The 20,722-nt window shown below is 43.5% G+C and overlaps 1 protein-coding gene across 3 annotated transcripts in view; it reads right to left on the reverse strand.

The window, feature by feature from the left end:
• The window catches only part of phf14 (PHD finger protein 14), a 239,054-nt gene that overhangs the window by 139,387 nt on the left and 78,945 nt on the right, over positions 1-20,722 (reverse strand). For all 3 annotated transcript variants that reach the window (XM_060824742.1, XM_060824743.1, XM_060824745.1), the window contains exon 8: positions 2,312-2,458. In XM_060824742.1, coding sequence (XP_060680725.1) covers positions 2,312-2,458 — 147 coding nt within the window. The remainder of the gene's footprint in view (positions 1-2,311; positions 2,459-20,722) is intronic.

Here is a 20,722-nt window from a genome sequence, read left to right on the forward strand (position 1 = left end):
TGGTCTAACCAATGTCCTGTACAGCCGCAATATGACTTCCCAATTCCTGTACTCAATACTCTTGACCAATAAAAGAAAGCATACGAAACATCTTCTTCACTATCCTATATACCTGCAACTCCACTTTCAAGGAGCTATGAACCTGCACTCCAAGGTCTCTTTGTTCAGCAACATTCCCTAGGACCTTACCATTAAGTGTATAAGTCATGCTAAGATTTGTTTTCCCAAAGTGCAGCACCTTGCATTTATCTGAATTAAACTCCATCTGCCACCTCTCAGCCCATTGACCCATCTGGTCAAGACCCTGTTGTAATCTGAGGTAACCCATGTCGCTGTCCGCTACACCTCCAATTTTGGTGTCAAAACTTACTAACTGTACCGCTTATGCTCGCATCCAAACCATTTACGTAGAGGACTCAACACCGATCCTTGTGGCACTCCATTGGTCACAGGCCTCCAGTCTGAAAAACAACCCTCCACCACCACCCTTTGTCTTCTACCTTTGAGCCAGTTCTGTATTCAAATGGCTAGTTCTCCTTGTATTCTGTGAGATCTAACCTTGCTAATCAGTCTCCCATGAGGAACCTTGTCGAACACCTTACTGAAGTCCATATCGATCACATCTACCGCTCTGCCCTCTTTGTTACTTTCACAAAACACTCAATCAAGTTTGTGAGACATGATTTCCCACACACAAAGCCAAGTTGACTATCCCTAATTAATTCTTGCCTTTCCAAATGCATGTACATCCTGTCCGTCAGGATTCCCTCCAACAACTTGCCCACCACCGACTTCAGGCTCACTGGTCTATAGTTCCCTGGCTTGTCCTTACCACCCTTCTCAACAGTGGCACCATGTTTGCCAACCTCCAGTCTTGCGGAACCTCACCTGTGACTATTGATGATACAAATACCTCAGCAAGAGGCCCAGCAATCACTTCTCTAGCTTCCCACATAGTTCTAGGGTACACCTGATCAGATTCTGGGGATTTATCCACCTTGATGCATTTCAAGACATCCAGCACTTCCTCCTCTATAATATGGACATTTTGCAAGGTGTCACCATCTATTTCCCTACAGTCTATATCTTCCATATCCTTTTCCACAGTAAATACTGATGCCAAATACTCGTTTAGTATCTCCCCCACTTTGTGTGGCTCCACACAAAGGCCGCCTTGCTGATCTTTGTGGGTCCGTACTCTCTCCCTAGTTACCCTTTTGTCCTTAATGTATTTGTAAAAACCCTTTGGATTCTCCTTCATTCTATTTGCCAAGAGTCTAATTATAATCAATTATAATGTCCCCTACTCCAACTATATTTCTATTTCCATACCTGAAATGACTCCCTGTACCAAAATGCTATGCTCAGTTTGTTCATCGCCCCCACTGCAATCCTCATTTTCAGCAGCACAACTTGCAAAAGCCTTATTGTTGTTACGTAATTGAAGTGGCCGAGGCTCCTTAATTTTATTCCTTGGGTTTTTACACCTACCTCACCTGCAGTCTCACCCACCTGTCCTTGATCATAGACTATCTTTGAATTATTTAACCTGAAGGGTGTGACCATCCTTTGAAGCCAAGTGCTCCCCACTTGTATGGTATTAAGCAAAGGTAGGAGTGCTACTTCAAGAAATAGTAATAGAAGGATCCCTGTACAATATATCTCAGAGAACAACTAGAATACTGAGCAGAATATATGTGAATTCCACTGAGCTGCAGCATAACTTGTGGGTGGTCCTTAAAAAAGTGAAATGAAATTTCAAGATGCTTGTAACAAACAAGGAACTTCTCGTGAGGAAGTAAAAAATAGAACTGAGCTCACAATAATTAATTACAGACCACAGTGTTAAGTTGATGGTACTTGACTTTTTAAAAAAAATTCTTTATTCAATAAAGTTAGTTAATATTTAAAAACCATCCAATCTTGTGGTTTATTTCTACCAGTTACATAGGGTTCTTTGGAGTTCTTATTAATCTTTAGTGGTCTGCAACAGGATGGTAATAAGAGCTATCTTTTGGATTTTGGAGCAAACTACAAGGCAAATGTCTTCTCAAGAACAGCTACAACATTGCAAAGTATTAATCATGCATTCTGTATTAAAGGGAATGTTTGCAACATAATGTGTAACATTTCATTTTTATAATTAAACAATGTCAAGCTTCTGGCATGCTACAAATAAAATTGCAAATATATATCCAATTTTGATTGAATCCATTGACCACATTCACTTTTGTTTCATATAACTTATATTGCTATTGATCCTTCATACAAAATAATACTTAGCAATTTGGTAAAGTTCTGTGATTCATACCTGTGCTTCTGGGGTAACGTGCTTGTCTCGCTCTTGTAAAGTCATTTTACAGTATGACTGCAAAGCTAAATAGTTCTTTCGTTTCCATTTCCTGTCAAACTTGTCAGCATGTTGTTTGCAATATGCAAAAAATGGATCAGCTATATCCTGTTCCAAAAGACCAAAAGCAGAGATACTTCAATTTTCCATAAATGTTATTTAAATCACACCATGAGTTTTTGCCATTGGAAAAGATTGCAACGGCATCTGTCCTGATTGCTTGTCTTTTTTCAAACATCGTCAACAAATACAGCAAACAATGTTTCAGACCTCTAAACTGAGAAGCTGGCTGCAATCTACAACAGATTCTTTTACATGCTAGAAGCACATATTATCATTTCAAAAACTAGAATATGCATTGATATTAAAAGCAATTTGTTTTTTTTACTTTGTCCATTGCTTTGTCTCCTGTATTAATCTGAAACAAATTGCAATAAAATCTGAGACAGTCATCTTGAAGTCGTATCTCCCTTGAAACACATATCCACTCTTCCCTTCACAATTTCATAACATTATAAAATTTTGCTGGATTAACTTATTAAATTTAACAAAAAATACAGGCATTCTTAAACCGAATCCAGCAAATCATTTTATATTGCCAGCTTCTTTTGTGGGAAAAGGCCTTCACGAAAATACTGCATAATAGATTTGATGGAAGTCACTGCATGGGAAATCAAGTGTGAAGTTGTAAAGTAGACAAAGTGCCCTGAAATGGAATCAGAGAGCAGGATTGCAGGTCGGTACCTGCACTGTTTTAACCCTAATCCTGAATGCAGAAAAGTAGTTCTGCTCCAAGAGTCACAATTTTTATAATTATTTGGTAGCAGAATTTGAATTACATCTGAAGAAAATTACATTTGAAAACCAACAGAGGGCAACAAAAAATAATTAGGAGGGGGAAGATTAAATACGAGAGTAAGCTAGCCAGTAATATAAAGGAAGACTGTAAGTTTCTTTACTACATAAAGAGCAAAAGAGAGACAGAAGTAGACACTGGGCCACTGCGAAATGATGCTGGAGAGATGGTAGTGGGGAATAAGGAAATGGCTGAGGAACTGAATAATTACTTTGCGTCAGTCTTCACGATGGAAAACACAAAAATTTGAGTGGAGGGGTGGGCAGAGCTGAGTAGTAACTATCACCAAGAGAAGATACTAGAAAAATCAAATAGCCTGAAGACTGATAAATCATGTGGATCAGCCGGACTACACCTCAGAGTTCTAAGGGAGATAGCTGAAGATATAGTGAAGGCGTTCGCAGTGATTTTTCAGGAATCGCTAGAATCAGTCAGGGTCCCAGAGGACTGAAAAATCCCTATAATGATACCCTGTTTAAAACGGGAGTAAGGCAAAAGACAAAAAGTTACAGACTGATTAGCCTAACCTCGGTCATGGGTACGATCTTGGAATCCATTGTGAAGGATGCGATTTCTGAATACTTAGAAGTGTATGATAAAGTCGGGCAAAGTCAGTATGGTTTCATCAAGGGGAGGTCATGCATGACAAATCTGCCAGAATCCTTTGAGCGAGAAAGTAGGTTAGATCAAGGAAAGCCAATGCATGTTACCTACCTGGACTTCAATAAGGCCTTTAATAAGGTGCTGCACAAGAGGCTATTGAGTAAGATCAGGGCCTATGGCGTCAGAGGCAAGATGTTAGCTTGCACAGAACCCTGGCTATCTGGCAGAAAGCAGAGAGTGGGGGTAAAAGGGTCCTTCTCAGGACAGCAACGATGACCAGTGGTGTCATGCAAGGCTCAGTATGAGGACCATAACTTTTCACTTTATACATTAACGATCTACAGGAAGGAACGGAGGGCATTCTCGCTATGTTTGCATATGATACAAAGATAGGTAAGGGACAGGTAGCATTGAGATGGCGTGGAGGCTGTAGAAAGATTCCTGACAAAGGGCTTATGCCCAAAACATCAATTCTCCTGCTCCTCAGGTGCTGCCTGACCTGCTGTGCTTTTCCAGCACCCCAAACTCTACTCTGATCTCCAGCATCTGCAGTCCTCACTTTCTCCTGCAGAAGTTTCTGGGCAAGTTAAGAGAATGGCAGATGAAATACAAAGTGGTACAATAGAGGAATACGATGGAATGCAATAGAAACATGGATTATTTTTTAAAATAGGGAGAAAATTCAGAAGTCTAAAGTGCAAAGAGACTTGGGTGTTCTGGTCCAGGATTTTCTCAAGGTAAAAGTGCAGGTTGAGTCAGTAGTGAGGAAGGCAAATGCAATGATGGCATTTACTTTAAGAGGACTTGAATATAAAAGTAGGGATGTACTTCTGAGGCTCTATAAGGCTCTGGTCAGATCACAATTGGAGTACTGTGCACAATTTTTGAATATCTCAGGAAGGATGCACAAGTAGAAGATCCGTTATCCGAACATCCAAAAACCGAAAAGCTCTGAAATCCGAAAGTTTTGTTTCTCATTAACAAGATTGGTTGGCAAGCAAACAGTTGACCGAAGTCGACATCCACTTGACACGCGTCATTCAGATATGGGGGAGGGGGGCATGGCCAAGCACCAACAGGCCTGGGGTTTCTCTGTGAACGCTCCCAATTTGACAACCACTTGGTGCGTGTCACTCAGCTGTGACGCGGGGGGCGTGGCCAAGCACCAACAGGCCTGGGGTTTCTTTGTGAACACCCACAAGTTGACACCCACTCGATCCATGTCACTCAGATGCGATGTGGGCGGGGGGGGGGGGGGGGGGGGGGGAGGACGGGACGCAGGAAGGGAATCTAATTGAAATATGCAGAATACGGAATGGCCTGGACAGAGCAGATATTGGAAAGACTTTTCCATTGGTAGGAGAGACTAGGACCTGGGGAAATAGCCTTAGAATAAAGGAAAGACCTTTAAGAATGGCAATAGGGAGAAACCCCTTTAGCCAGAGTGGTAAATCTATGGAATTCATTGCCACTGAAGTCTGTGGCTGCCAGGTCATTGAGTATATTTAAGACTGAGATATATTGGTTCTTGAGCATCAAGGGGATCATGAATTACAGGGATAAAGCAGGAGAATGGGGTTGAGAAACATGTCAGCCATGATTGAATGGTGGAGCAGTCTCGATGGGCTGAATGGCCTAACTTCTGCTCCTATGTCTTATCGTCTTAAATTTGACAGAAAAACAATGACGTCTGGTGACAAAGATTCACAGACTATTAAAAGTAGTAAATCCGATTAACTAAGTCCCAAAAAAATGTAAAACAGCATTGCTTAGAGGAGTGTAATGGAAAAGCAGAGAAGTTTGGCTGAACTGATAAAGAAACTTCAAAACATATTCCATTTGTGAAAATGCTCAGCAAGAAAGAAAAACAATAGGTTTGGGATAGTACTCATTTAATATAGACTTATAATCATGCCTAAGGACTGCAATTGTTTCAGAAATCAGAAGCCCTCAAGAATTTGATAAAAAGGGGGAAAAATTTGTGCAAACTAATTAAGAGTATACGACATGAATTTTGACAAGTACATAAGAAAAGTAGATAATCATTAGCCCTTTAGAAGCAGAAGCAGGAAAAATTACCATGGGAAAATTAGAAAATGGCATACTGAACAAATACTTTCCATACGTCTTCACAGTGGAAGATGTAAGTTACATACCAGAAATAAGATGGTAACCGAGAGCTGAGAGGGAAGAAGTTAAGATAATAAAGTATTGGAGTAGCTTGAACTAAAATTTGACAAATACCAAAGGCTTGATGGCAGCATCCTTGAATTCCAAAAGGAGAGTTACATAAATATAAGGATTCTCCACTTTCCTCAATTCTGCTGTGATACCAGCAGATTGGAACGTGCATGCAATACTACCATTCGAGTAAGGAGGGAAAGAGAAAATAGGAAAACTATAAGGCAGTTAGTCTGCTAAGAATCTGTTGTAATCTATTAAGGAAGTCTTAATAATGTACTTAGAAAATCATAGGATGATCATAAACACTGTATACTGTTTAACAAAAGTGAAGTTATGTTCAACAAAACATCACAGTTTGAGGATTTAACTAGAAGACAAAGGGGGAATATATACATACTTGGACTTTGAAAAAAGAATGCAATTCATGTCAGACAAAGGTAAATATCTACTACAAAGACTCTTAAAGTTGGGGTAATATATAAGCATGGCTACAGGGTAGGTTAATGAATAGAAAACAGAGTAGGGATAAATGGAGCAGTTTTGAGTTGGCAGACTATGAAGTGCTGCAAGAATCAGTGCTAATGTTTCAGCATTTTAAAATCTACATCAGTAATTTAAAAAAGGAAATAGGATCTCTTACAGACATGTACTGATGCATCACAATACAAAGTTAAATGGGAACCCAGGCTGAGAGGAGGACAAAAAGATGCTGCAAGATGATATAGTCAGATTTCATGAGTAGGTAACAAGGCGAGAAAATAAGTATAATGTGGAGGGATAAGAAAGTTCTTCAGTTTTGTTGGAAAAGAAACGATCTTACTCTTCACTGTTATGGTTCTGTTCGCCGAGCTGGGAATTTGTGTTGCAGACGTTTCGTCCCCTGTCTAGGTGACATCCTCAGTGCTTGGGAGCCTCCTGTGAAGCGCTTCTGTGATCTTTCCTCCGGCATTTGTTGTGGTTTGAATCTGCCGCTTCCAGTTGTCAGTTCCAGCTGTACGCTGCAGTGGTCGGTATATTGGGTCCAGGTCGATGTGCTTATTGATTGAATCTGTGGATGAGTGCTATGCCTCTAGGAATTCCCTGGCTGTTCTCTGTTTGGCTTGTCCTATAATAGTAGTGTTGTCCCAGTCGAATTCATGTTGCTTGTCATCTGCGTGTGAGGCTACTAAGGATAGCTGGTCATGTCGTTTCGTGGCTAGCTGGTGTTCATGGATGTGGATCGTTAGCTGTCTTCCTGTTTGTTCTATGTCGTGTTTTGTGCAGTCCTTGCATGGGATTTTGTACACTACATTGGTTTTGCTCATGCTGGGTATCGGGTCCTTTGTTCTGGCGAGTTGCTGTCTGAGAGTGGCTGTTGGTTTGTGTGCTGTTATGAGTCCTAGTGGTCGCAGTAGTCTGGCTCTCAGTTCGGAAATGCTCCTGATGTATGGTAGTGTGGCTAGTCCTTTGGGTTGTGGCATGTCCTCGTTCCGTTGTCGGAGGAAATGCCAGAGGAAAGATCACAGAAGCGCTTCACAGGAGGCTCCCAAGCACTGAGGATGTCACCTAGACAGGGGATGAAACGTCTGCAACGCAAATTCCCAGCTTGGCGAACAGAACTACAACAACGAGCACCCAAGCTACAAATCTTCTCCCAAACTTACTCCTCACCTCCCACACCACTGTGGGGAGCATATAAATGTTGATGTTTGCAGAGAATTGAGTATATTCCCACCAGGAGCACAAGTAGTTAGTGCAGATACAGAAAACAATAAGAAAGGCACAACAAGCAATTAGGAAGGCAAATCACTAATCAAAAAAACAACTGAAAGGTATGAGCAAGAAATTTAGAAAATCATAATACTATCGGGCAGAGTTTGTAAAAGGGAAAGTTATTTGATAAATTGAATCATGCTTGCGGCTTTAACAAATATAATGGATGAAGGGGAAGCAACAGTTGTAGTGCATTTGGAGTTCCAAAATACCTATGATAAACGGTCATAAAATATGTTAATAGACAAAGTAGATACTAATAGAATTGGAGGTGATATATTAGCATAAATATTGGAGTGGATGACAGACAGAAAGAGGTAAAGAGACATTTTCCAAGTTGATGAGTTATAACTGGGGAGTGCTGGAGCTTCACTTGTTTGCAGTCCACATTAATGACTTATATGAAGTAACCAACTGCATTGTAATCAAATAGATTAAATGATTTGGCAAAAAATTGGTCACTTAGAAAAGGTCATATTTGCAATTCAAAGTCAACAATTCTGGCAACTAGGAAATAAACTATGTTTAAGGCTACCAATCAAAGCAACAATGATTTTAATAAATTGTGTTACAGGCTCGAAGTGCCAGCTCAAAAGCCCACTGTATCTTCTATTTCTTATATTCTGTTATTCAAATGATGTTAGCTTTTACTGCATTTGCTTTGAAGCACAAGAATAAACATGTATTGCTAAAGAGCATGATGAGACCACATTCAGAGTATTGTCTGTAGTCTGGTCATAATATGTAAGGCAGGCTATACTTGTTTTGGAAACAGGATTACAAAGGTTCACAAAATTGGCATGCAAGATGAGAAGGTTATAATATGATGACGCTGAACAAACTAGGTGTTTAGGAATATTAGTGAAGATCTCATTTAACCTTTTGTTCCATCCCTATCCCACTTCAACTTTCTGGATTCCTGCTTCTGGTCTCTCATTTTTTTCGATCTTTGCATCAAAACTGTTCAAGAAAATACAATCCACTCTTAATTTAAAAATTATCTAATTCAAGTTACTTGTAATTTTTATGGTTCGGCACTAAATTCTCACTTGCTGTTATTAATGTTCTTTAGATTGAATAACAGGAGTTTTTTAATGCAAAGGGATAATCAGCAATAGACTGCATCAGTAGTTCAGTCACTTCACCTTACTTACTCTCAGTCTCCTGCTCTCAGGCATTTACTACAGCTTTAATTCATTCTTGGGAGATGGACTCACTGCTGAAAATGTGATGCTGGAAAAGCGCAGCAGGTCAGGCAGCATTCAAGGAACAGGAGAATCGACGTTTCGGGCATAAGCCCTTCTTCAGGAATAAGCCTGAAGAAGGGCTTATGCCCGAAACGTCGATTCTCCTGTTCCTTGGATGCTGCCTGACATGCTGCGCTTTTCCAGCAACACATTTTCAGCTCTGATCTCCAGCATCTGCAGTCCTCACTTTCTCCTCCCAGATGGACTCACTGGCTAACATAATATATATTACCTATTCTTAGGACAATGCATGGTTTATTAGGGTACTTCAGGAACAACTAACAATCAAATATTGAAGTGTATGTGAAACTGGAGTCACGTATAGGTTAAAACAAACAAGAACAGCATGGACATTTTTATGACAGTCAGTTTGACAGACATGCTTACTGATATTGTACTCTATTTACTTTTTTCAAAAATTAATGAAAATTCTCAAATTATCATGGTAGAATTTGAACTCAAATTTTATGGATCATTAGTCTAAACCCTAATAACATTGCTAAATCACCACATGCGAAAGCATGTTATTTTACTAATCATGACTAGAGTGATTCCAGGTTGCAGAAATGAAAGGCCAGTGTCAGCGATTACACCATGCTCTGCTCTTAAGTGGTCAAACTTTTTCAAACAAGGAGACAACATGATAGAGCCTGCCCCCCCCCCCCCCCCCCCCAACTAAAAATCAAGAACTTCATAATAGGTATCACTGAATTAGCAAGGAAGAACTAGAGCACTTGCCTTTTTTAAGGCCAACGAGATTAACACTTCTACATCCTGCCCTGCCTGAAAATCAGCATCCAAGGAACAGGAGATTCGACGTTTCGGGCATAAGCCCTTCTTCAGGAATGAGGAAAGTGTGTCCAGCAGGCTAAGATAAAAGGTAGGGAGGAGGGACTTGGGGAAGGGGAGATGGAGATGTGTTGGTCAGGAACAAGATTGCAGGTTAGGAAGGCAGTGCTGAGTTCGAGGGATTTGACTGAGACAAGGTGGGGGGAGGGGAAATGAGGAAACTGGAGAAATCTGAGTTCATTCCTTGCGGTTGGAGGGTTCCTAGTCGGAAGATGAGGAAGATTGGGAATATGGGATGGCGTTTTTGCAGGGGGCAGGGTGAGAGGAGGTGTAGTCTAGGTATCTGTGGGAGTCAGTCGGTTTATAGTAGATGTCCGTGTTGATTCGGTCGATATATAGACTACATCTCCTTCCACCCTGCCCCCTGTAAAAACGCCATCACATATGGGCGGCACGGTGGGCGGCACGGTGGCACAGTGGTTAGCACTGCTGCCTCACAGCGCCTGAGACCCGGGTTCAATTCCCGACTCAGGCGACTGACTGTGTGGAGTTTGCACGTTCTCCCCGTGTCTGCGTGGGTTTCCTCCGGGTGCTCCGGTTTCCTCCCACAGTCCAAAGATGTGCGGGTCAGGTGAATTGGCTGTGCTAAATTGCCCGTAGTGTTAGGTAAGGGGTAAATGTAGGGGTATGGGTGGGTTGCGCTTCGGCGGGTCGGTGTGGACTTGTTGGGCCGAACGGCCTGTTTCCACACTGTAAGTAATCTAATATTCCCAATTCCTTCGTCTCTGCTGCATCTGCTCCCAGGAGGACCGTTTCCAATACCGTACAGCCCAGATGGCCTCCTTCTTCAAGGACCGCAAGATTCCCCCCAGACGTGATCGACGATGCCCTCCACCACATCTCCTCCACTTACCGCTCCTCCGCCCATGAGCCCTGCCCCTCCAACGGCCACCAGGGACAGAACCCCACTGGTTCTCACCTACTACTCCACCAACCTCCATATACAGCATATCATCTGCCGTCATTTCCGCCACCTCCAAACGGACCCCACCACCAGGGATATATTTCCCTCCCCTCCCCTATCAGCGTTCCGAAAAGACCACTCCCTCAGTGACTCCCTCGTCAGGTCCACACGCCCCACCAACCCAACCTCCTCTCCTGGCACCTTCCCCTGCAACCTCAAGGAATGCAAAACTTGCTCCCACACCTCCTCCCTTTCCTCTCTCCAAGGCCCCAAGGGATCCTTCCATATCCACCACAAATTCACCTGCACCTCCACACACATCATCTATTGCATCCGCTGCACCCAATGTGGCCTCCTCTATATTGGGGAGACAGGCCGCCTACTTGCGGAACGTTTCAGAGAACACCTCTGGGACACCCAGACCAGCCAACCCAACCACCCCGTGGCTCAACACTTTAACTCCCCCTCCCACTCCACCAAGGACATGCAGGTCCTTGGACTCCTCCATCGCCAGACCATAACAACACGACGGTTGGAGGAAGAGCGCCTCATCTTCCGCCTGGGAACCCTCCAACCACAAGGGACGAACTCAGATTTCTCCAGTTTCCTCATTTCCCCTCCCCACACCTTGTCTCAGTCAAATCCCTCGAACTCAGCACCGCCTTCCTAACCTGCAATCTTCTTCCTGACCTCTCCACCCCCACCCCACTCTGGCCTATCACTCTCACCTTGACCTCCTTCCACTAATCGCATCTCCATCGCCCCTCCCAAGTCCCTCCTCCCTACCTTTTATCTTAGCCTGCTGGACACACTTTCCTCATTCCTGAAGAAGGGCTTATGCCCGAAACATCAAATCTCCTGTTCCTTGGATGCTGCCTAACCTGCTGCGCTCTTCCAGCAACACATTTTCAGCTCTGATCTCCAGCATCTGCAGACCTCACTTCCTCCTGCCTGAAAATCAACTGACTCCATCTAAACCTCAAGGATAAACCTCTTTGAATCTTTATGCTGCTGTCTAAACACACAAGCAGTGTATTCAAAGAGAAGTGGATAACTATCGATTTATCTTTTTTTTTGTTAGTTGTACGAAAATAGAGGTGGTAGCATAGTGGTAATGTTACTAGACTATCAATCCAGAACTCCAGGCAAATCTTCTGGGCAAATGGGTTTGCAGCGAAACATGGCACATGGTGCAAACTGATTTCAATAAAATCCAGAATTTGAAAACCAGCTGAACTAATGGTTACCATCTAACCAATGTTGATTGTTGGAAAAATCCAGTCAGTTTTTTTTTAACCGAAGGAACTCTGCTGTTCTGAAGTAGTCTGCCTGACATGTGGCTGATTCTTAACTAGGGAGTTAATCTCAACTAGTGATGAACAATAAATTTTGGCCAAGCCATTGATACCCACAACCCATGGACAATAAAAAAAACTGATATCTGATGGCTGATCTAGTGCTAGCAAGATGAAATTGAGCAACAAAGAAACCTAATGAAAACTTATGAAAGTATCAGTGACTATAAGCAAACAACTACTTAATAAGGTTTAACACATGCAAATGATGTATAATTCAGCAATAAGAAAAACGTACAAGAATGGATCTTGAAATTGTAAATCAAAGGGCTTTAGTGTCACATAATGTTCTCAACATTAAAGTTTGTGCAGTTTAAAGCTGAAATGTAGGTGACATTTCTACCATATTGAAGTACCCAAAATTTATGCCAAGTTCAACAATGAACCACCATTTGCAAATTGATAATTAAAATGAGAGCAGGTTTTTGCCTAATGAACACTGTCATCTTTAAAGAAAAACATGGCTTTCACTTCAGCAAAACATTACATCAATACTAACTTTACTGATGCAGAACAGATAGTTTAGTTTTAACTTATAAAATGACAGATACATGCACAACAAAGGCATAATTTCCACATTAAATCCTATACTATGTCTGACAACTCTCAGAGAAACGCGAGGGCAACACCAACCAAAGCCATAGGAGCAGAATCTGGCCATTCGGCCCATCTGAGTCTGCTCCATCATTCAATAATGGCTGATAAGTTTCTCAACACTATTCACCTGCATTCTCTCTGTGACCTTTGATTCCCTTAAAAATCAAGAACCTTTCTCGCTCTGTCTTAAACATACTCAACATTATGGCCTTCTGTGGCAATTAATTCAAAAGATTCACCACTCTCTGGCTGAAAAAGTTTCCCCTCATCTCCATTCTAAAGGGTCTGCCCTTTACTCCAAGACTCTGTCTTCAGGTCCTAGTCTCTTCTGGTAATGGAAACATCTTCCCAACATCCACCCTATCCAGGCCTTTCAGTACTCTGTAAGTTTCAATTAGATCCCCTCATCCTTTCTAAACTTCATGGAGTATGGACCCAGAGGCATCAAACTTTCCACATAGCTTTTCATTCCTGGGAATCATTCTCATGAGCCTTCTCTGGACCCATTCCAGGGCCAGTACATCCTTCTTAAGATACGGGATCAAAATTGCTCACAACATTCTAAATATGGTCTGACCAGAGCCTTACAAAGCCTCATGAGTATGAACCTGCTTCTATATTCTAGTCCTCTTGAAATAAATGCCAACATTGTATTTGCCTTCCTAACTATTGACTCAACCTGCAAGTTAACCTTCAGAGAAACCTAGATGAGGACTCTCAAGTCCCTTTGCTCTTCAGATTTCTGATTTGTTTCCCCATTTAGAAAATTTCCCCATGCTTCTATTCTTCCTACCAAAATGCACGATCTCACACTTTTCCACATTGTATTCCATCTGCCACTTCTTTGCCCACTCTCCCAACCTGTCTAAATCCTTCTGCAGCCTCCCCGCCTCCTCAACACAAACTGTCCCTTCATCTATCTTTGAATCATCTGCAAACTACAGACATAGGATAAGATTTAATGTGGAATACATTCGGTTCCTTCATTTACACCATTAATGTATATAAACTCCACTAGTCACAGCTGCCATCCTGAGAAGGACCCTTTGATCCCCTCTCTCTGCTTTCTGCCAGTACCCATGCTAGTACCTTGCATCTAACACCATGGGCTTTTATCTTACTCAGCAGCTTCCTGTGCAGTACCTTGTCAAACGTATTCTGGAAGTCCAACTAGATAACATCCATTGGCTCTCCTTTGTCTAACCTGCTCATTAACTCCTCAAAGAATTCTAACATTTGTCAGGCATGATCTCCCCTTCATGAAACCATGCTACCTTTGTTTTATTTTTCTTTGCACTTCCAAATATTCAAAAATTTCATCCGACAAACCACTCTACATGGTATTCATCAATTTGACCAAGGCTTCTGGCACAGTTGATCAGGAAATGCTATGGAAGACACAGTCAGAGTTAGCTGTCCAGAGAAATTTATCAACATCCTCTGTCTCCACCATGTGGATGAGGGTGACAGTCCTCACCAGTCGCACCAATCTGGATCTATTAAGAATTAGACTGGGTCTGCAGCAGGTGGTGAGGAAACCAATAAGGAAAAATGTACTTAATCTCATCCTCACCAATCTATGACAACAGCATTAGAGTGACCAACATACAGTCTTGTGGAGTCAAAGTCCCACTTGTGCATTGAAACTTCTCTTCAATGTGCTACATGGCATGTTCACTGTGCTTAATGGAACAAACTGAGTGCAAATGCCACTCAGCTCCTGACGTTATTACAACTTTGATTCAAACATGGACAAATGAGTTGAATCCCAGAGATGAGGTGGGAGAGAGCCAGCCCTTCACATCAAGGTCGCATTTGATTGAGGGTGACATCCAGGAACCCTAACAGGGATAAATTCTCCACTGCTTGGAGTCATACTTGGTACATAGGAAGATAGTTGTGATTGTTATAAGTCAGTCATCTCAAGACATCGTTGCAGGCATTCCTCAAAGTAATGTCCCAAGTCCAAATATCTTCAGCTTCTTCACTGGCATTAAGACAGGAAGCAAGCAGAGGTCTGTCATCACCCCCACACTATTCTCTATCTTCATCACCAAAATTATTCATCTTGTCAAGAACAAGTGGGGTGGACATTGTCTCCCATCAGATGTATAACTTTTCACTCTCAACAAGCTGAAATCCAAGAAGAAAATGACAGTGACATTATTCATGAAATTTCAGTATGTGGATGACATCATCATCCCCGCTCTCTTGGGAGAGAAACTTCTATCCTTGCTTAATGCCCTTATGGCAGCATACCGAAAAATTGGACTCAGGATCAATCCCAAGATGACTTTATTCATTCATCAAGGGCAAGTTCAGATCTAACCCTCCAATAAGATCTGGATCTATTAAGAATTAGACTGAGTGACTAACACAGTCTTGTGGAGTCAAAGTCCCATCTTTGCATTGAAAATACTCACCACTGTGTTGCATGGTACAATCACAGTGCTTAATGGGACTAAATTTGAACAGATCCAGCAATACAAGACTGGGCATCCATGAGATACTGTGGACCATCAACAGCAGCAGAATCATTCTCCAACATAATCTTCAACCTCAAAGCCCAGCAAATCTCCCAATACCATCAAGCCAGGAGATCAGTGGTTCAATAGAGAGTGCAATAAGGCATGCCAGGAGCAACACCAAGCATCCCCTGAAAATGAGATGTTAACGTGATGAAGCTATCAAACAGGATTGTTTGCATACCAAATAGCAGAAGCACCACATAACAGTCAAAGATAAGTGATCACACAATCATCAAATCAAATCTAAGCTCTACAGTCTTGACACATCCAGTCATGAATGGTAGTGGACAATCAAATAACTCATTGGACTCCACAGGCAACTCCACAAATACTCCTAGAAGAGTTCAGTCTATCAGTGCTAAAGATAAGGCTGGAGCATTTACAACAACCTTCAGCCAGAATTGCACAGTGGACGATGCAACTCAACCTCCTTCCGTGGTCCCGTTTTCAGCCAATTTGATTTACTCTACATGATGTCAAGAAACAATTGGAGGCACTGGTACTGAAAAGGCAACATCTAGAAATAGTACTGAAGACTTGTATTCTAGAACTTGCTACACCCTGGCTAAACTGTTCGGTACAGCTTACCACATTTGCATCTACCCAACAATATGAAAAATTGCCCAGAAACGTTCTGTAATCCAAAAGCAGGACAAATCCAACCCAGCCAATTACTCTTTCAGCAATATACTTTTGATCGTCATTAAAAGTGATGGAAGGTGCCAACAAAAGTACTATCAAGCAATACTTACCTAGCAATAATTTTCTCACAGATGCTCTCTCATGGAGTGCAAATGCCACTCAGCTCCTGACCTTATTACAATTTTGATTCAAATATGGTCAATTGAGTTCAATTTCTAGCGATGAGGTGGGAGAGAGGCAGCCCTTCACCTCAAGGTCGCATTTGATTGAGGGTGGCATTCAGGAGCCCTAATAGGGGTATATCCTCCACTGCTGAAAATGTGTTGCTGGAAAAGCGCAGCAGGTCAGGCAGCATCCAAGGAACTGGAGATTCGACGTTTCGGGCATAAGCCCTTCTTCAGGAATGAGGAAAGTGTGTTCAGCAGGCTAAGATAAAAGGTAGGGAGGAGGGACTTGGGGGAGGGGCGATGGAGATGCGATAGATGGAAGGAGGTCAAGGTGAGGGTGATAGGCCGGAGTGGGGTGGGGGCGGAGAGGTCAGGAAGAAGATTGCAGGTTAGGAAGGCGGTGCTGAGTTCGAGGGATTTGACTGAGACAAGGTGTGGGGAGGGGAAATGAGGAAACTGGAGAAATCGGAGTTCATCCCTTGTGGTTGGAGGGTTCCCAGGCGGAAGATGAGGCGCTCTTCCTCCAACCGTCGTGCTGTTATGGTCTGGCGATGGAGGAGTCCAAGGACCTGCATGTCCTTGGTAGAGTGGGAGGGGGAGTTGAAGTGTTGAGCCACGGGGTGGTTGGGTTGGTTAGTCCGGGTGTCCCAGAGGTGTTCTCTGAAACATTCCGCAAGTAGGCGGCCTGTCTCCCCAATATAGAGGAGGCCATATCGGGTGCAGCGGATGCAATAGATGATGTGTGTGGAGGTGCAGATGAATTTGTGGCGGATATGGAAGGATCCCTTGGGGCCTTGGAGGAAAGTAAGGGAAGAGGTGTGGGCGCAAGATTTGCATTTCTTGCGGTTGCAGGGGAAGGTGCCGGGAGTGGAGGTTGGGTTAGTGGGGGATGTGGACCTGACGAGGGAGTCACGGAGGGAGTGGTCTTTTCGGAATGCTGATAGGGGAGGGGAGGGAAGGGAAATATATCCCTGGTGGTGGGGTCCGTTTGGAGGTGGCGGAAATGATGGTGGATGATACGCTGTATATGGAGGTTGATGGGGTGGTAGGTGAGAACCAGTGGGGTTCTGTCCTGGTGGCAGTTGGAGGGGCGGGGCTCAAGGGCAGAGGAGCGGGAAGTGGAGATGCAGTGGAGGTCATCGTCGATCACATCTGGGGGGAATCTGCAATCCTTGAAGAAGGAGTCCATCTGGGCTGTACAGTATTGGAACTGGCCCTCCTGGAGCAGATACGGCGGAGACAAAGAATTGGGAATATGGGATGGCGTTTTTACAGGGGCAGGGTGGGAGGAGGTGTAGTCTAGGTAGCTGTGGGAGTCAGTCAGTTTATAGTAGATGTCCGTGTTGATTCGGTCACCCGAGATAGAAATGGAAAGGTCTAGGAAGGGGAGGAGTCTGAGACGGTCCAGGTGAATTTGAGGTCGGGGTGGAAGGTGTTGGTAAAGTGGATGAACTGTTTAACCTCCTTGTGGGAGCACGAGGCAGCACCGATACAGTCATCGATGTAGCGGAGGAAAAGGTGGGGGGTGGTGCCAGTGTAGCTGCGGAAGATGGACTGTTCCACATATCCTACGAAGAGGCAGACATAGCTGGGGCCCATGCGGGTGCCCATGGCAACTCCTTTGGTTTGGAGGAAGTGGGAGGATTGGAAAGAGAAGTTGTTCAGGGTGAGGACCAGTTCAGTCAGTCGAAGGAGGTTGTCAGTGGAAGGGTACTGGTTGGTACAGCGGGAAAGGAAGAAGTGGAGGGCTTTGAGTCCTTTGTGATGGGGATGGAGGTGTACAGGGACTGGATGTCCATGGTGAAGATAAGGCGTTGGGGACCAGGGAAGCAAAAATCATGGAGGAGGTGGAGGGCGTGGGTGGTGTCCCGAACGTAGGTGGGGAGTTCTTAGACTAAGGGGGACAGGACCGTGTCGAGGTATGCGGAGTTGAGTTCGGTGGGGCAGGAGCAGGCTGAGACAATGGGTCAGCCAGGGTAGTCAGGTTTGTGGATTTTGGGCAGGAGGTAGAAACGGGCGGTGCGGGGTTATGGGACTATGAGGTTGGAGGCGGTGGATGGGAGATTCCCTGAGGTGATGAGGTTATGGATGGACTGGGAGATGATGGTTTGGTGGTGGGAGATGGGGTCATGGTCAAGGGGGCAGTAGGAGGAGGTGTCCACGAGCTGGCTTTTAGCCTCAGCAGTGTAACGGTCGGTGTGCCAAACTACTACCGCGCCTCCCTTGTCTGCCGGTTTGATGTAAAGTTGGGGTTGGAGCAAAGGGAGTGGAGGGCTGCACATTCCGAGGGTGAGAGGTTGGAGTGGGTGAGAGGGGTGGATAGGTTGAGGCGGTTAATGTCGCGGCGGCAGTTGGCTATAAAGAGATCGAGGGCGGGTAAGAGGCCAGCACGGGGCATCCAGGTGGATGGGATGTGTTGGAGGCGGGAGAAGGGGTCGTCAGAGGGTGGACGAGAATCTTGGTTGAAGAAGTAGGCATGGAGGCGAAGGCGGCATGGAGGGATGAAGATGAGGCGTCCGAGAGCGTAGGGGAATGAAGGTGAAGCATCCGAGAGCATAGGGGATTGAAGGTGAGGCATCCGAGAGCGCAGGGGAATGAATGTGAATGAATGCGAAGGCAAAGGGGAATGAATGACTCCACTGGTTGTAAGTTGGTCATCTCAACTACAAAACATCACTGCAGGCGTTCCTCAGAGTAATGTCCCAAGCCCAAATATCTTCACCTGCTTCTCTCCATCAAAAGATCAGAAGTGAAGATGTTTGTGCATGACTGTATAATGTTCAGTATAATTCGTGACCCTTCAGATATTGTATTAGTCCACCTTCAGATGCAACATAATGTAGACAATATCCAGGCTTGGGCTGAAAAGTAGCAAGTAACATTTGCGCCACATAATTGCCAAGAAATGGCCATCTCCAACAAAAGACAAAGTAATCAATGTCCCTTGACTTTCAATGGCAGTAGCAGTACTGAATCCACCATTATCACGTTCTCAAGTTCACTATTGACCAGAAACTTAGTTGGACTCACCACAGTAGCTACATGAACAGGTAAGAGGCTAGGCAAACTGTAGCAATAACTCATCACTCCAAAAGCTTGTCCACTGTCTGCAATGCACAAGTCATCAGAGAGATGGCATGTTCTGAATTTGCCTGGATAAATGCAGCTCCAATAACCCTCCAGGAGCTTCAGGCAATCCAGGACAAAGTACCCTGCTTGATTGGCACCACATCCACAAACATCCACTGCCTCCATCACCAATGCTTAGTAGCAGCAGTGCATACTATCAACAAGATGCACTACAGAAATTCACCAAAATTCAGTCAACAGCACCCTCCAAAACCTCAACCACTTCCATCTAACAGATACATTACCACCTTACACTTTTCCCTTGAAGCCAGTCACCATCCTGACTTGACATATGGGTGTTCCTTCACGGTCACTGGGTCAAAATCCAGGAATTTCCTCCCTTTCAGTTTTGTGGGTCTACCTCAGCATATAGTCTGTAACAGCTCAAGAATGCAGCTCACCATCACCTTCTCAAGCACAACTAGGGACAGATAATAAACAATGACCAACCATCAAAACTCCTACACCCTATGAGTGAATAAAATTTACACAACATCAAAAGAGAAATTCTCCCACATACAGAGCATTTCCCCTACCTGGGAAGCTACCTCACATCTAAGGCTGACATCAATGTAGATTCCAATATGGCATCCAGTCTAGGAGTGTCACCTTCGGACACCTAACTACGAGAGTCACTAATGACCATCATAACCGTACTGATACCAAGAGCCATGTAAGGTAGCTATTCTTTCAATTCTTCATGATTCTGAAAGACCCTGAATAAACACGATCAATGCTGTTTGAGATGGGTTTTCTGCATCGGCTGAAAGGACTGACGTTCTAACACCCGGGTTCTTTTGCGAGGAACTAACTAGAACATCAAAGTCAATGACCATCCAAAGTCAACTCCACTGGGTCACCCATGTGAGGGAAGGACTAAGAAAGTACTTCAAAGGCTCCCTGAAGTCAAGGAATGCAATGCTGATATCAATGCCTGGTAGGCATTCATTTAGAAGAAATTGACTTGGAAGAACCTCCTCTATGAAAGGGCACAATTCATCGAGAACACCCGTTGGCAAGAGGAAATATGGAAAAAGCCACTTGAGAAATACCATTAATTGAAGGCAAGGACCAATTCCACTTCCCAGAAACACCAGCCAAATGCATTGTTGCTGATATAGCTGTGGGATCAGGCTCATCAACAACGCAGAGACCCATAGAAGTCATGGCCAGTGACTTGAAATTTTCTGGATTGACAATCATAGTCATGTGACTGCCAGGAAATGAACATCATGCAAATTCCTATCAAAATAGGCTCTTAAATGCTTATATATATGTTGTTTCATATTCTGAAATGTTAATGATTATTCAATAGGATGAAAATGGGGTTTTGAGAGTATTCAAGTTAAATTGCAAACTGTACATCAAAGAGCAACTAATAAAATAGAAGTCCTAAAACTGCTCAATGTATAACAATCTTTGATTTGACTTGATGTTTGACAAAAATTGTTCCTAAACGTGCATATATCTATCTAGTCTAATATTGAAATACCTTTCGACAACCAACAAATGATAAACTATTGAACAAGAACACTGGTCAATAATTCTAATGTTTTAGT

The sequence above is a fragment of the Hemiscyllium ocellatum genome, chromosome 5 (assembly GCF_020745735.1).
Source record: "Hemiscyllium ocellatum isolate sHemOce1 chromosome 5, sHemOce1.pat.X.cur, whole genome shotgun sequence".
Taxonomy (NCBI): domain Eukaryota; kingdom Metazoa; phylum Chordata; class Chondrichthyes; order Orectolobiformes; family Hemiscylliidae; genus Hemiscyllium; species Hemiscyllium ocellatum.